The following is a 16,578-nucleotide window of genomic DNA, read 5'->3' on the forward strand; positions in this document are numbered from 1 at the left end:
AGAACTGTATCATTAATCATTAGTGCTAAGAAAAGAATTACGACTATCTCCTTCGTTGATCATGAATTTATGATTAGGATAAATTAACGGTAAAAACGTAACAATATTAGGGTTGGAGATGGGTACCCTGACTAATGTCACTTTTTCGCATCCAAAGAATAAAACCACCAAGAGACGAGAGTCGATCGCGATGTAAGAAAGAGTAGCAGGAAGAGAGGCAGAGAGGAGACGAAATCGCATAGAGGAAGAAGATGCAACGGCAGAGCTTTAACTCATCCCCTTATCATAGCCCTTTGATCTTTCACTTGCTAGTTTCGATTTTTAAATAGAGGGTGGAAAACCCAATAACTTGAGCATTTTCGCAATCGGTCATTATTGGTTATGATCGGCGCCTTCCATTGCCGCTCATTTTATAAATCAATTGACCTAATCCTAATCCTAATCCTAATCCTAATCCTAATCGGAGAAGGAAACAATTTTTTAAGGAAATTAACAATCAAAGAAGCAAGCAACCGACCTCTCCCTGTCAACGTTCCCCCCGCCTATGCAGTCAGCATCTCCCCATCCCAAATGCATTAAAAGGCCAATAACGGCCCATAATGAACTCCAGTCCACTCAGATAGCCGCAAACATGAAAGCCCATTAATACTTGGGCTTTTAACCTGATCCAATGGGCCTCTAGTTTCACCGAACCAAGCTATCATGAACTCTTGACAATTGGAAATCCATTTAAGGTCCAGATTTGTAATTATAAGGTGTGTATAAAAATAAAAGAAAAATGAATGGAATTAGATATGGTTGTAGTTCCACCAACCCTTAATAAGATGTAAAGGAACGTTTGAATATCATGATTGCATTCAGTAGTTGAGACTTGTTATTTAAAGTCCCATGTAGATGTAGTATATAAAAACCACATGTTAACAACAAAAAAAAGGTTAAATGTATTTTTCACTGAACAATAAAAAGGTGCCCAACTAATGAAGAGTGAAGACTAGTCTTCTCCTTCCTTCCTAATATATACAGTAATAATACAACAAGCTCTTGCCCATCTAACTTGTTCTTTATTTTAAACCCACAACCATATATTTACAATTTATAATCTGACAACCAGAAGCACTTTTTATTTTTTTGTAAGAACTTATTGATTATTACAGCTTTTTTCAAGCAACAATATCAATTTAATTGGTTGGATGGTTGGTTGGTTGGTGTAAGTAATATTACCTTCACTGTTGGGGTTTGCTACAGTGACAATAAGACTAGTTGATATTTAATTTGTGGATCTGGTGATTCATAGAGAAAAACAAACCGGCATGTCATGCGGACCAGGGAAAAACAACTAATTTTAATACAATTACATACATACATATATATACATCAAATGTTGTATAATTTGAACACAATTTTCAAATTATCGATCGGGTTAATCAACTATATTAGCTAAAGTCATATTGAACACATTCTAGAGATAAAACGAATAGGTGCGCTCATGCACAATCCCATAGGTGATTGGTTACATATAGAGATTTTTTTTCCTTAATCGAGAACGACTATTATAGAATTTTATTTCTTGAACATCCTATATGGACATAAATTCAAGTAGTCAGGCTCTCGCGCACAAAAATTTATTACATGAAGGTAGAGTAAGTTGGACCAAAATCCGGACATAATGTATAGTCACAAGGATATTATTCACAATGAGAATCGTATTTAGAATCTTTCCATTGAATACATTTTGGTCCCAGATAAATTCACAACTAAACTATAACCAATAACCCAAGTGGTTATACATGTACGAGTCTCTTTGACGAATCTTGTGTACATGCACTTGGGGGTAAGGGGAAAAAAAGCATAAATATTGGGTGGATTTGTAAATTAAACAAAATAAGTATCATTTTGGCAAAAACTATAGTCAGATATATAGGTGACGAGTCGGTATTTAATTGGACAAGAAGCGTCCGATCGAATCGTGTAGACGGCCCGTGAATTTGATAAATACCAACGGCAGTTGCGCGGGTGAGCAGTTACTACTCTCACACACACCTCACCTTCTCTCAGATCTCTCTCTCTCTCTCTCTCTCTTTCTCTGTGAGCTATTGTTTTTCATTTTCTCTCAAGGTTTCCCGAGAAACAAAATTGCTCATGTGAGAATATGTGATGATTCAAGGCAATTCCAAATTGCATCATAGTCGTCTAAAATGACATGTTTCTGTTGGGTTTATATGTATGGATTCATATATTGAGGCTGATTTCGTGGATCAACTAATTTTGCAGTAGATGGGGAAGAAAGGGAGTGGTTGGTTCTCTTCAGTGAAGAAGGTTTTCAAATCATCTTCTAAGGATCACTTGCAAGACAAGAAGGTAATTAATTACTTCTCAACCTTATTTTTATATATCTTTTATTAAAAAGATATATATATATATATATATATAATTAAGTTGAGTGAATTCATTGCTTTGATTCTAAGCAATCATGTTTTAATTAAGATTTTACATTAACATAATTAGCTGGCTTATTAAATATTAACTAATTTGACCTTTATACCAAGTTTCATTTCATTATCAACCCACAATTGAATTCCAAACATTTGAGACAGAGTTGAAAGCTTCTAATATAATTTAAAACTATGCCCTTTTGTTGTCATTTATAGTAGTCTAGATTTACATTGTTGGCTGTGTTAGTATAGTTTGATCACCAGCACTTTCATGCCATTTTTCTTCTTTGCTTTAGCTCCCCTATAAATAAAGAAATCATCACAGATATATAATTAATTCATATGCAGAATGATTAATTAATGATGAATTTTTAATATGTTACTTTTAGCTTATTTTTCTGTCATTTCAAATTAAGAGTGACAAAGAAAGACGTACGTACATTTTGTTTATTTTAAAATTCTAATAACTAGTGTAACAATCATATTCATATATATGCATGTATGTATGTATATGTTTGGTTCAGGGAAAGGTTAGTTTTGACCAATTTTGGTATTAGTTTGGTCAGAAGGAACAAAATCAGGTGGCATTATTATGAATAAATTTGCATAAATGTACAAGGACATGTAACGGGTGGTGAGAGACAAATTGATGGTGGAACCTCCATTCAATAAGAAAGATCCCTATCTACTGCATTTAGGACCATTAAAACCATAAATTGGGCAACATATATGATCGATATATGGTCCCCGGCCCAATGTGACCAAAATAATGTTGCACGCACATTCTCATAATTTTCATTGACAACTAAGCAATCACATCCTCTTTGTCCTCCATCTCTCCATTATCATGTGCTTCTCTATGTTAGATCCCCATCATACATAATTGGTAATGATGATAAAATTATAGCTTTTTTTGCACATTAATCTTACAAAAATGATAAACATCACAATAATTATTATTCCAGACTCCCAATGATCCTAGCTGTTGCATTGGACATATAGGATTCGGAGGTGGGTTCTACATGTCATGTCTCGCATGATGTACATAAACTCAACAGTTTGAATAATTGGGATACCAACGATTAGTATCCATATCATATCACTGTTAATGTCAAGAAATTAGACGACAAACCATTTTAATTTTGTAATATTATGATCAATTTTTATATATGTGTAGAGGGAGAACTTGGAGAAATGGCAACAAGAGGCACCGGAGGTCGTTTCATTCGAGCATTTCCCGGCGGAGAGTTCACCGGATCTCACTAACGACTACGAGAGCAATATATCGACACCGGCCGAAGACAGAAACCATGCCATCGCTGTTGCGGCTGCAACAGCCGCAGCAGCAGAAGCAGCGGTTGCAGCAGCTCAAGCTGCGGCCAAGGTGGTAAGATTAGCAGGGTATGGCCGCCACTTCTCCAAGGAAGACAGGGCCGCAACTCTAATTCAATCGCATTACAGAGGCTACCTGGTAATTAACTATTATCAGAACGTCGTCGTATTTGTAGTTCACCCCACGTCATCTGTTATACGACGTCGTGTTTATGGTTTTGCAGGCCCGGCGAGCTTTGCGTGCTTTGAAGGGATTGGTGAGGCTACAAGCGCTGGTGAGAGGCCACAATGTTCGGAAGCAAGCGCAGATGACAATGAGGTGCATGCAGGCTCTGGTGCGTGTGCAGGCGAGAGTGAGGGCTCGAAGACTCCAATTGGCTCACGAGAAACTTCAAAGGAAGATGCACGAAGAAGAAGAAGAAGAAGAAGACGACGGTGAAGAAGCAAAATTAAGGAGCAAATTGAAGAAGAAATACGACGTCGTAGAAGGTTCGGGTGGAAGAATTCGATCTTCTGATAGGAGAGCCAGAGAAAACGCTTCGATGAAACACGAAGAAGCAATGAAGAAAGAAAGAGCACTTGCTTATGCTTATAATTACCAGGTTAGTTACTTAATTAGTGATAATAAGGGTAGTTTGGGTATATAAGTTTTGATTTGCTCGTTGGGCTTAACCCGGTCAATTTTATTGCAGCAATCGAATCAGCGTGACAAAGATGTTGGGCCGTATCTTGATGAGCCCGATAAGGTCCAATGGGGATGGAATTGGCTGGAGAGATGGATGTCATCGCAGCCGTACAATGCTCGTCCATTAGGGCCTCATGAAGGTTCTTACATGACACTCGCCACCACCAATACCACCACCACTCCCACCGACGCCGTATCGGAGAAAACAGTCGAAATGGAGGCTTTTACCCCACAAGGCTCGAGCTTGAGTAATTTTAATATGGGCCTACTTAATATGGACCCAATGGAAATGGGCTTAAACCAAACTCGACGACAATCAGCCCCAAGTAACCTTCCTAGCTACATGGCCCCAACCCAGTCTGCAAAGGCAAAAGTTAGAAGTCAAGGCCCAAGCAAGCAGCAACCATTACCACCTGGTACACCACAGTGGAACCCATCTACAAGGAGAGGATCAACAGCTGGGTCTGCATGCGATTCTTCAGCTTCAACAACAACACATCCGGCCCCAAGAAGCCCAAGCCCAAAAGTAAATGCAATGCGTCTACAAGGTAAGCGGGTGTTGGGGTATAGCCCAGAATCTGGTATTGAAGATGATTGGGGGTTTGCCACCAAGATGATTGGCTGATGCCTATTGTGTCCTGTCATATTATTTTGCTTTACCACGTTGATGCATTTTTATTTGTGGTTGCTTGATTTGAGAGAACTTTATAAGATAATTTATCATTTGATTGTTTGTAATATTTTGTTTGTGCGAATCTCTCTGTATTAGCATATATTTTTCAATAGTGGGTTTGCATGTAATATTATTATCTTCTATGAGTACTGTTAAGCTGCTGTTTCAATAAGAGTCTCCTCCCTCTGTATCTTTCTCCAAATCTAAGAGTTAAAGCTTTAGGAAACTCAAAACTGTTCCTAGAAGTAGAAGGATATTAGAATTTACAAGAGACTACATGAGGGACTCATGGGTTGCTGCCTTCAGCCCCAAGGAGTGAGCTTCTTATTGCCTGCACCGCGAGGATTATCATCTCTCCAGTCATCCCATGGTCTTGCCTTCTGCACAGCATCATCATCATCATCTTCATCTTCATCCTCATCCTCCTCATCTGGTCTGGAAATGCGATTGTCCTTATCCATGCAGAATTTGCTTCTTCCATAAGTTTTGCATTCCTCTCTTGCCATTTATTCATCATCTCCATCTCCCTTAGCCCAGCTTCTTCTATACTCATGGTCGGCAGCCTTAAAAGGAAATATTCAACTCAGTACTTCAAACCATAATGTTGAAAAATCTATACAAAAATACATTACTTTCTCACAATTGATACGCTGCTTATTACGGCATGGAAGCATACCTATGATGAGGTTGCAAGACTTGTGCTGCTATCCTTTCTCTCTCACTGTGAAACATTAGTTCTCCCTTCTATAATATCCTGAGCATGAGTAGCACATGTGATTGGCTAAGCAGGTTTGGTGTATCGTGTACGAACAGTAGCATTTCGGTGCCAATCCTCTGCTCTCTTAAGTCTTAACACGATCATCAAGAACAGACTGAGAGAACTCCCCTTCTCCGTCCTGAAGCGGAAAAACCATCATGATACAGACAATCAGAAACTATAGGAAAACAAGTCTAATGGCCGAGAAAATGTTGTATCATGTCTTAAAGACTATTCAAGCCAACCTGGGACTTGCTTAGAGCCCCTTCCAATAATGGAGTCTTTTTGTTACCTTTCCTAGTAAAAAATGTTGAAGACATAAATATATACCTTTAGGTGTATTTCCTTCACATCAGAAAGCATTTCCTCCTCATTCTTTAACATTTCCAGCAGATCAAGTGCCTGCCATGTGATTGGGATGAAAAAAAAATGATGGTTCAACATAAAAGAAAGTATAGTCTGTAGGGCTCCAGGGAGCTAGTACATTGTCAAATAGAGAGGGTATGAAACTTACCTTACAGATGGCCAAAAAGATAGTGGTAAGCCATGCCTGCATAAAAGATGCTACGTATTTCAGCGAAACCATTAAGATTTAAGAAGCCAAAGAAGCATAACTGCACAACTGGAAAAAAAAAAATAGCAATTGCTTTTATTCCTGATCCTGACTAGAAGTGCTTTAAACATAATCTGGCCACATTTAACAATAACATGAGTTTTACAATCTCTTAAATCAGAATACATATATTAGAAAATAGAACATGTAGCAGAAGGACGAATCAAAATTCGAACCATCATTAGATCAAAAGTCTTTATCCCAAACATTTTGGCAACAAAATCACACTGGATAGAGGTGCTCAAAGAAATCCACCTAAGCTATGATATATATAATCAAATAGAGCTATATAAACTAACCTCACGTTCCTCTTCTCCATAATCATCCAGCATATCTTCCTCTCCAGCCTCAACTGGAGTAGACAATGCCTCTGCTTTACTAGAACGCCCACGTCGCCCTTTCCGCTCCTTTATTTCCAGTAGCTTTGATTCGGCAGCTCTTTGCCGTTTAAACCGAGCAACCTATATAAAGATACATAAGAAACAAGCAAAATCTTACAAAAACATCTCAGCAGCCCTCTATCACACATCTACAGCCACTAACATGAAGAACGCAATCAACTTAAACATTGCACAGAAGCAAAAGAGGAATAATAGGCTAGCAATGAGCTACCTTTAGGGCCCTTCGATCTGCAACAGAATTTGCACCACCACTTGCAGATGTTTCCAACTCCTCTTCTGGTACATGTTCCATTGCTTCACAACATGAAATAAATTCCTAGAAAAGGCAGACCGCCTTTCAGCAATATTCAACAAGCACATTGATATTTGTATTTATACTTAGAAAGAAAATCAACTCGAAGGAAACAAATGTTCCCCAACTTAAGTTCAATATCTTATGTTCTACTCCAAGAAATAAGTGTTTTTCCATGAAAAGGAAACATAAAAAGGCACCTTTAATTTTGCCTGAGAAGCCCAAAGAACATGCATTCTGTCATCTTGAGCAATTTTGTCAGTCAGCTCAGCGAGATAAAATGGCACCTGTCAGAAAGAATTGTGAGAAGTTCCCACTGAGATAAAATTTTCATAATTAATATAATAGTATTTGTAATTTAACAATATTTCCAAGCAAAACCATTGCAAAGGAAAGTAACTCTGGTGAAAAGCTTTTATAAGCATATAAGTATAAACTTTCAATTTTTGTTTTACTCAGCAAGAAAAAAGGAAATGATAGAACAGAAAAGAAACTAAACAAGCTCAATATTTTTGCTTGACTGAGACGGCACATCAATAATTGGTTTATTTGATTGCATTTACATGCCTCAACACACAACCTTTCCATAACCTTTGTTATCAATGTTTCAACAAGAAAGTTCCATGAACAATAAACTAAAAAAGGCCACATCTGTAAAAGGATAACTAAAAATTACCAGGGTATACTCCAGATTACCGGTGATGATATCATCCGTGGCCTCATTTCGAGAGAACAAACCCAGCTTACTTATCATGTCTTCGCACGTCTCCAGAAGCCTACATCCCTCCCTTAGAAGCTCCTATTGATCCAAAAATCCCAATCACTCAAAAACGAAATCAAACCCAAAATAAAAAAAAAAAAATCTAAACAAAAGCGCAGAATAGCAAGCATACCTGATCGGCACCGGACTCCGTTGCCTTCTCGTGGATCTTCCGAGCTTCCTCAAAGAGAGCCGGGAGCGGCAAATCTCCTGTTCTCATTACTCGTCCACCCATCGGTGATTAAACCCTAGAAATATGTCGATTTGAGTAGACGATAAGAGTTGAGATTCCCCAAATTGTAATTAAAACGTTACGATTTGAATTCCCGGGATTTAAACTTCAAAGGATTTGGTCATTTTCTAGGGTTCGTTATCGTTATACAGAAGCAAAATTTTACTACCCAGCGAAGAACGGGGGAATGGGAAGTATAAATACAGAATACGGAGCTTCCAGTCAGCAGTAGGCCGGGGACTTGGACCAAAACCTTGTCCGTTTTTGAGGCCTGGAAAGGCCTAGATTCACTGAGATCAGAAATCTCTCAATATGGGCCAGTCCGGCAAGAGCTGCATGACAAATTAAACTACCAATCCGGCCCACTGGCCCAGTTGAGCCTTGGTCAATATTCTTTCTTCTTCTAGTAACTCATTTTCTGATTTATTATTTTTTTTGGGTTTTGTTTTTGTGTATTTGTTTGTTCTGTTATGTGTTTTATTTTGTGTACTTATGACCAGGACATATATGTGTTATTTAAGAAATCATAGTATTTGCAGCCCTTCAACTTGCATTTGATTATCACTCACACATATTGTGTGTTTTATATGTTGTTTTGATGGAAATGGTGATTTTCCCAAAACTAAACAAGCATGAAACAACTTTAATGCTCTATCATTCAGACTGAAAAGACATCACATGCTACATTTGGATCTTGGAATTGCAAATAGTTACAAACATTGCATTGCAATGAGAGGAGAGGAGAACCTTATTTACATTCTTTCTATAAGAAGGAGATTGATTTATTCAAGTGGTTTTAATCCATATTTGTTAAATAATGAATGCCTAATTAGTGAAAAATTAAAAGCACAAAAAAAAAAAAAAGAGGAAGGTTTCATCTCGATCATTTGCATTTGCTCAGGAAAACAATGTTGATACAAAGTCAATTCATAGGGGACACATTGAAAAGTGAAAACTCAATAATTCATTAATCCACGGCTGTGGTCGGCACCATGGCTGTAATATATAGCTATTGGGGACCCGCCATAATTTCCTTCATACATTCTTTTTCTCTGTTCCATTTCGAAATTTATTTTGTATGTGAGGGGGAGAGAGAGAGATTACTTTCGATATAAAATATTAAAATCCAATGAATTCAGCACTACTTTTCAAGGGCAGATCTGGGTAATGAAATTGAAATATATATTTATAGAATTACAAATCAATTGTGTGTGGTCATTGGTTTTAATAAATAGAAACTCTTATACGGGAAGTGCTGGAATGCAATGGATTTGTATAGCCTTTATTGAACAAGTTTACTGCTTTACAGGTCTTCCTCAAGGAAGGACGCCGCTTGAGGAGAAGCCAATATCGGAGGACCCATGAAGACTTCGATTCTTAGTTGGCTCCATCATTATGACTATGAACTGACAGTGATCGTCTTGATTACTTCCTTCTTTTATCTGCATACTATGCTCTTCGCTTATTATAGCACACCCAAACCCTACCCAGGTACATAAATTAGCTTCCTTTATTGCTTTTTCTAATTTTGGTTTTTGGATTGATGGGTTGCTGCATTTTTCTCTTTCTGGGTCTTATTTTTATTGATCCTGGATTAATGTATGATTCATTTTTTTCCCCTGTTTTTCTAGTTTTCGTTTTGAACATTATTGCTGGTATTTAGTGGCTGTCTGGCTGCTTTAGTAAAACAAAATTGGTATGATATTTTTGTCCTGATAAAAAAGTTGAGTTTTTTATGGTTCAGATTTTATATTCGGTAGATATTGAGCTTTCTTCTCTGAAGTTGTTAAGAGTTGCAATCGAACTTAATTAACAAAATATCTTATTCACAGTGTCCTGAAATAAATTAAGGAGAAAAGGTCCACTTTATGATAACTGAAAGGTACTTTTATCGTTTTGTAGCCCATTAGTCTAATCTCAACGGTATTTTAAGTATAAATCATTGCCAAGTATAATTTAATCACAGGCAAGCCACTCTGGAATTTGATAGGGAGATGCTTCTTTCTTTAGTTTCTTAAACTCTTGTGTTTTATTAGTAATGGAGACAAAATCACCAGCCAGGAATCTAGCACTTTTGCTTCCTTTAAACAGTCATGGCCATAGCTGTAGAAGAAATGAAGAGAAAAACAAAGGACGGCTTGGTGGAAGGAAAGTAGTGCAAGCGGGGTAACTGGCAAGTCTTTCACTGAAATCCAGGGAAAAGTACGTAATATTTCTTATATCATGGCATATCATAGTCCTTTCTAACTGATTCTGTAATCTTACACACCTAAGTGACTTGGTAACAAGTACCAATGCATTTGGCATCGCCTGGCCAGTTGTCAGGGAAAAGACCTCCACACTTCCTATGAATTACAAGTCTTCTGCACTTGCGTTTTGGGTGTAGCTCCTCAAGATCTCCTTTGGAACACAAATATTGCTCCATCTAAGCTACTGCATTTTCCTTCTTGAAAGGGCTTCTGGGTCTCAGATTGAAGAAACTTCTGCCCTTGTTATCTGTGAGTTATGGATTATTTGTTCTTCACCTTCTCAAGATTTGTATCTGTGATTGTTTTTCATGGGGACTGTTGATTCGTAATTTTGTAATCTGTGGTAGACCATACTGATATATGCTCTTCACTTGATAGCAGAATTAAGGCTGGTGCTCTCTTGTTAAACCGTTAATTGTTCAAGAGTTCTCCATAAATGCCCTAGAATTTTTGGTTCCTTTTGTTTCAATAGTTCTTATATATTAAGTAGTAATACTCTTTTTTTATAAACATCAAAGGAGAAGAGGCAAATTCCTGAGTAATGGACGAGAAGGGAGTTGTTTCTGGATCACATGTGGTTGTCTCAAAAGAGAAAGGTGATAGCTTGTACCCAATGTATTTTGGGGTCTCTTGTGCTTTCTTTGCACTTAGACTGTTGTCCAGACATGATGCAGAAGATGAGAAACGGTCTGAGTTGTGTGATAAGATGGTTCAAGTAAGTGCCCAACTCTTGGGATTGCTTTTGTGGAAAGTACAGCGAGAAGAAGCAAATGGGGGGAATTGCGAGCTTATCCATAGGCTGAAAACTTCTGAGAAAGAGATTGCAGAGTTAAAAAAGATGAGGCATGAGGATGCAAAGGCGAATGAGAAAGTTGTTGGTATTTTTGCATGTCAGGAGCAAAGCTGGTTGAATGAAAGAAAGAAGCTCAGACAGCATATTGGAGCTCTTATCAATGAATTGCGGATTCTTGAGAAGAAAAAGAAGGTTGAAGCTGTAAATGAATCAAATGAAAAATTGAAGAAGATGGAGGCTGTGTTGCAATCTAAGGATAAGTTATTGGAGGAAGAGGAGCAGAAGAGGAAGGAGTTAGAAGAGAAGCTATCAAATGCTGAAAGTGATGCTGAAGAAACGGCTGAAACCGCAAAGCGCCGAGCTCAAGAGCATTCTACTGAAATTCGGAAGCACAAAACTGCTTTCATTGAACTTGTGTCGAACCATCGACAACTTGAAGCTGAATTGGGGCGAGCACATAGGCAAGTTGAAGGCACAAAGCAAGAGCTCAATTTAGTCTTAGAGCAGAAGAAGGAGTCTGTCTTGTTGGCTTCGAAACTATCCATGGATCTTGTAAAGATGCGTAACGAATTGGAGCAGAAAGACAAGATCCTGTCAGCAATGCTTAGGAAATTCAAGTTGGATACAGCAGAGAAGCAGATGCTTTTGAAAGAGGTTAAATCATTGAAGGCTAAGAAGAAGCAAATTGAACAAGAAACGGAGAGGTGGAAGACAGTGTCTGAGTCTAAACAGGAGCGGCATTCATTAAGAAGCATGTTTGCCAATCAAGCAAGTTCGAGATTAGATGACCAGAGCGCAGGAGGTGCATCACATATCGGAAAGTCCAGATCACAGCAAGTTGATTATGTTATTGAGCATGAGCATCATGAGGTCAGAAAAGACCCAGAGTTCTTTTCTTCCCTCTATGACCTTTATTCACCTGCGGGAAAAGATGAACTGGGTAAGCTAAAATTTCAATTTCTGACGTATTCCATCTTTTCAAACATCAACAGCTATATTAAGTATTAACATGTGCTTGATCTAAAATTTGTTCATGGCAGTATTAATGCTTGATCTAATTTGTATTTATATTTCTCTCTTTCTTTCAATGTTAAACTTCTTTCCTTCTACCGCTTTGAAGCTGGATCTAGTGTCAAGCAGTTAGAACGGTGGGTTTGCTTGGAGGCAGAGAAATATGCGACTGCAATTGATAAGAAGCATCACCTAGAAATCGATGCTTTTGTAGAACAAATGAGGCTTAAAGATGGGAAACTAGAAGATTTTCGTTGGCGGTTTGTGGGCATGGAAATAGAATCAAAGAGGTTGCACTCCCTTGTTGAAGGACTGAACCGTGATATGTCACAGCTCAGACATGACAACAAGAAATTGGAAGCCTTGTTATTGGACCGGGAAGAAGAATTAAATTCTTTGAAGCAGCAATTTGCATCACAACTAGAACCTCAAAGTTGCCAGAAACCCAAATTGAATGCACCTCTAAATGATCCTGGATTAATCCATGATGCTGTTTGGTCAAAAGTGAAGATTGTAAAGAGAAATTCAATGGAAATAAATCATGAGACAGAAACAAGTTTGACAATAATATCTCCGGAGAGAGTTAACGAAAAGGAAGAAGAAATTTCAAGTAATCATCCTGAAAATCTTCCTTCAACAGTTCAATCTCCTGAAAGAGGGTCCGAAGAGGAAAACGGTGCTGGTAATAGTATTCATACTAGAGAGGAAAGTATGAGCTCGGTGGAAGTCGATAATGTGGAGTCGTCTTCATCATCTATCCATCTCTTAACTAAGAACGGCAACTCGCAGTTGAGCATGGATCTTCTTGCTCTTGGAGTTTCATGCAAAATAAAGAGGCTAATGCAGCAACTTCTTATGCTTGAGAGGGTAATAGGAAAGCAAGGAAGTGAGGAAGATATAGAAAGCTCTGATAATGGACAATGTGGGATAAAGAGATTCCAAGTGTTAATGTCTTTGCTCAATAAGCAAATTACTAGGTACCAGTCCCTCCAAGGGAAAACTGATGATCTTTGCAAACGGACGGTAATCTCTCTCTCTCTCTCTCTCGTTGAATTTCAGGATTTATGAAATTGTGATGAGGTTCTAACTAATTGGTTTATTCTCATCTCCATATCTGTAACTGGTTTGTCATACTACTAGCTTTTCCATATATTGTAAGCAATCATTTGACATTTTTTTGGTTATTGCTTCCTTCTTGTATCATATAATTTATATTATCAGCATGCGAACGAGTTGGAGACAAGTCAAGCAGGTTCTACCACTTCGAAAACTAAGGGAAAATTCAAGACACTTGAACATTATCTTGAGGAAACATTTCAGCTGCAGAGATATATGGTTGCAACGGGGCAGAAGTTGATGGTAATTCTACCCAAGATTGCTTCTGAATTTGTTGGTATTGCAGAAGAGATTGAGAAACCTGGTAGCTTCAACATGAAGCGCTTTGCTGACAGTGTAAGAACCCTTTTCCAGGAAGTCCAAAGAGGTCTTGAAGTTCGGATATCACGACTTATAGGAGATCTCGAAGGGACTTTGGCTCGTGAAGGGATGATACATATGAGGAGGAGATAGTAGTAGGAAAAGAAAACGACTTTGTTTCTTTTCATGCTGACTTCTTGAGTTTAAATTTTGTATAGTCAAGTGGTTTTTCTTGTAAATTTTTTTTACAATATTTCTCTAATAAATCTTCTCCTCTACAGTATTCAAAGCACATATTCATGCAACTGAAAGTTGCCTGTTAGTTTATGCTGTTTGGCAGTGGCAAGCGGAGAACAAAAGCCCAGCCCTAATCAAACTCCATCAATTGACAGTGCATGAGGAGTACATGTAAGCCCAGCCCTCTCCTCAATGGGCCCAAAATGGGGAGCACACGTAGTGAGGATGATAAATTGTCGGCGAGAAGTGCATCTTATTGTTCCCTACCTTTTTCATCACATTACTACAACCTTTGCTCATTTATCATTGCATTTGAGTTTCGATGCAACACATCACATATAAGAAACAGCTCGACCAATTTTTCATTTTGACCATTTTCATAGATTTGAAAAGGTCATATGTTAATTCTATTGCACCCCTCCTCTTTTATTCGAGTTTGTAACAACCCTCCTCTGCATCAAAGGGCCGGCCGCCTCACGACTATAGATGATGAATGAAAAAAGGAGTGGGGAAAAACTGAGGAGATGTGACAATGTGCATACAAGTAAATATCTTTGTGTGGACTTGGTCCAAGGATATGCACAATGTCAAGACACTTGAGTAAATTCTTTATTTGTCAACACACTCATCAATTTTATCCATCTCCACATCAAAATTAATTGTCGCCTGCCGGCTTTCGTACGTTATACTAAAAAAAATAATCACTCATTTTTTGTAGAAAAATAAAATCACGGAGATGATCGCATTTGTCGTCACATAACTGCCGTTGATACTTTAATCTTCTTATGACACTCAAATCATAAACCAATCAAAACCTCACAAAATTCCTAACGGTGGGACCCCCCCACCTGAAGAAGAAGCGCCAGGGACAAGGATCGTCTACGCAGCTAACTTCACGTTATTATATAACCACAACCACCTGCGCTTGCACTTCCTCCGTATTTCTCTCTCTAAAAAAAAAAGCCCCCCACACAATCATTTCACCAAACACCTACCTACAAATCGCAACTGGATTTGCGTTATCTTCTCTAGATTTTCATGAATCGACGCAGTATGGGATTTCCTGACCCGCCGAAGCTCTCTTTATTTTCACTTCCAAACAAGCCAAATCATGAGGAGCCGCCAGGGTTTCTAACACCGCCACTCAGAACCTCCGCGTCAGTGCCGTTTCAGTGGGAGGAAGCACCAGGAAGGCCCAGGCCCAGTACCATCGCCCACACGAAGCCCAAGCTCAAGAATGCTCGGAGCTTGGACCTGCCACCCAGACTGTTAATTAACGAGGATAACTCGCCTACAACCGTGTTGGACGGGCCGTACATGGGTAAAGGAGGGTGGTCGTTTAGGAGGAGCCCATCGGAGATTTGGGGGCCCAAGAAGGATAGGCCAGCTGCAATATTTTTTGGGTCCACAAGGTGGCGGAGTTTCAAGAAGAGTACTAAGGAGGCTGTTGGGAGTAGTAGTTTTGACTACTTTTCATCATCATCATCAATTGCTGCTGATAAGAGCAGTACTGTTGGTTCTAATGGTAATCCAAAGCTGAGGATCACAAGAATTAGGAGAAGAACAAGTTTTATGCGTTTCTCTGACAAATTAACAAGGTCAAATGTGTGGGTAAGTGCGCTTCTCTCGATCTAAGCATATTCATTTCTTTCATGGCCGGGTTCAATTCATTCTTTTGCAGAAAACCATTGAACTTCTAATACTGGACAATATGTCCTTTGTTTTCCGATGACTTTTCTACTTCTTTATTAAATAGTACTACTCTTCTAACTGTTTTGCAGGCCAGCATTTATGAAAGTTTTAAGCAAGTGGTCCCATGGAGACGTAGACATAATTAGAGAGTAGGAAGGAAGAATGATGTATTGCCTGCGTATGATCGATCTTCTTCATCATAATCTATGACCATTTAACTGTAACAATTTCATTTCATAACCGCTTAGCTTTGCATTAAAATCATCGAATGTGTATATATATATATGTATAAAGTATAATAGCCAGGTATGAGTTTATGTTTGGTTTAATTATTCTCTTTGGCAGAAGTGTTTGGACATATTCACGAGTGGGATATTGCGTTTTGTGCCTGCCTTAGTCTCTTCTCTTGGTTCTCTCAGCCAGCTCCAAATCTCAACCACCCTCTTACTGTGCCCTTCCAGCATTGTTACCTGGTTAGTCAATCCCAATCCCTACGTTAATATCCAACTTTAGACCATTTGGCTTTACTAAAATACAATTTTGATTACTACACTACACAGATAATGACATTTGTTACGCGCTCAACCACATATACACTAAAAGTCAGTATCTAGATCTTCATGACCTAAAATGAGAAACTTAGCAAGATCACGCAATGTACCTGGTATACACATACTAGAAAATTGTGGGTTACCCTCTGTTCATTGTCTAAGTCAATACTTGTCGTCGAAGTCATCGCCATGTGTGTGTATGTATATATTATCTTCATCATCATCAAAGTCTTTATCCCAAAAGTTCGGAGTTGGCTACATGAGTTTATGAGAACATCAACGAAAATTCACCATGTGTATTCGTTTTCCCCATTCACTTCTATCACGGATCTTATATTTATCCACTCCTATTAACTTCATATCATTTCTTATTACTCTGATGCAACATGTCGCAAGTAGGGAATATCCCAACATTATTATTATTTAAACTCATGTTCATATATTTGACAAAA

The 16,578-nt window shown here is 38.4% G+C and overlaps 3 protein-coding genes and 1 pseudogene across 14 annotated transcripts; 3 read left to right on the forward strand and 1 right to left on the reverse strand.

Moving 5' to 3' along the window:
- The first annotated feature begins 1,994 nt into the window (after positions 1 to 1,994).
- On the forward strand, positions 1,995 to 5,294 carry LOC119983555 (protein IQ-DOMAIN 1). Of its 2 annotated transcripts, none has more exons than XM_038827225.1 (5): positions 1,995 to 2,013; positions 2,272 to 2,358; positions 3,610 to 3,903; positions 3,989 to 4,366; positions 4,457 to 5,294. In XM_038827225.1, exons 2-5 carry the CDS (start codon positions 2,275 to 2,277, stop codon positions 5,072 to 5,074), a joined length of 1,374 nt encoding a protein of 457 aa, XP_038683153.1. In that variant the 5' UTR covers positions 1,995 to 2,013; positions 2,272 to 2,274; the 3' UTR covers positions 5,075 to 5,294. The 2 variants fall into 2 exon arrangements, with proteins under 2 accessions (XP_038683153.1, XP_038683152.1); XM_038827224.1 differs by lacking the exon at positions 1,995 to 2,013 and adding an exon at positions 2,060 to 2,164.
- On the reverse strand, positions 5,288 to 8,387 carry LOC119983556 (annotated as a pseudogene).
- Positions 8,388 to 9,267: 880 nt separating this feature from the next.
- LOC119984466 (unconventional myosin-XVIIIa-like) lies at positions 9,268 to 13,929 on the forward strand. 10 transcript variants are annotated; one of them, XM_038828429.1, is made up of 5 exons: positions 9,268 to 9,341; positions 9,487 to 10,675; positions 10,945 to 12,159; positions 12,340 to 13,253; positions 13,452 to 13,929. In XM_038828429.1, the coding sequence occupies exons 3-5, from the start codon at positions 10,968 to 10,970 to the stop codon at positions 13,797 to 13,799; spliced, it is 2,454 nt and encodes an 817-aa protein (XP_038684357.1). In that variant the 5' UTR covers positions 9,268 to 9,341; positions 9,487 to 10,675; positions 10,945 to 10,967; the 3' UTR covers positions 13,800 to 13,929. The 10 variants fall into 10 exon arrangements, with proteins under 10 accessions (XP_038684357.1, XP_038684359.1, XP_038684362.1 ...); XM_038828431.1 differs by lacking the exon at positions 9,268 to 9,341 and having other exon boundaries at positions 9,401 to 10,379; positions 10,496 to 10,675; XM_038828434.1 differs by lacking the exon at positions 9,268 to 9,341 and having other exon boundaries at positions 9,401 to 10,379; positions 10,564 to 10,675.
- An 888-nt stretch (positions 13,930 to 14,817) lies between these two features.
- On the forward strand, positions 14,818 to 16,187 carry LOC119984623 (uncharacterized protein At4g00950-like). 2 transcript variants are annotated; one of them, XR_005464941.1, is made up of 3 exons: positions 14,818 to 15,494; positions 15,665 to 15,795; positions 15,921 to 16,187. XR_005464941.1 is itself a non-coding variant. In XM_038828661.1 (2 exons), the coding sequence occupies exons 1-2, from the start codon at positions 14,922 to 14,924 to the stop codon at positions 15,719 to 15,721; spliced, it is 630 nt and encodes a 209-aa protein (XP_038684589.1). In that variant the 5' UTR covers positions 14,819 to 14,921; the 3' UTR covers positions 15,722 to 15,904. The 2 variants fall into 2 exon arrangements, 1 of the variants encoding a protein (XP_038684589.1); XM_038828661.1 differs by lacking the exon at positions 15,921 to 16,187 and having other exon boundaries at positions 14,819 to 15,494; positions 15,665 to 15,904.
- The last annotated feature ends 391 nt before the right edge of the window (positions 16,188 to 16,578 follow it).

This window comes from Tripterygium wilfordii, chromosome 18, assembly GCF_013401445.1.
Source record: "Tripterygium wilfordii isolate XIE 37 chromosome 18, ASM1340144v1, whole genome shotgun sequence".
NCBI classification, from domain to species: Eukaryota; Viridiplantae; Streptophyta; class Magnoliopsida; order Celastrales; family Celastraceae; genus Tripterygium; species Tripterygium wilfordii.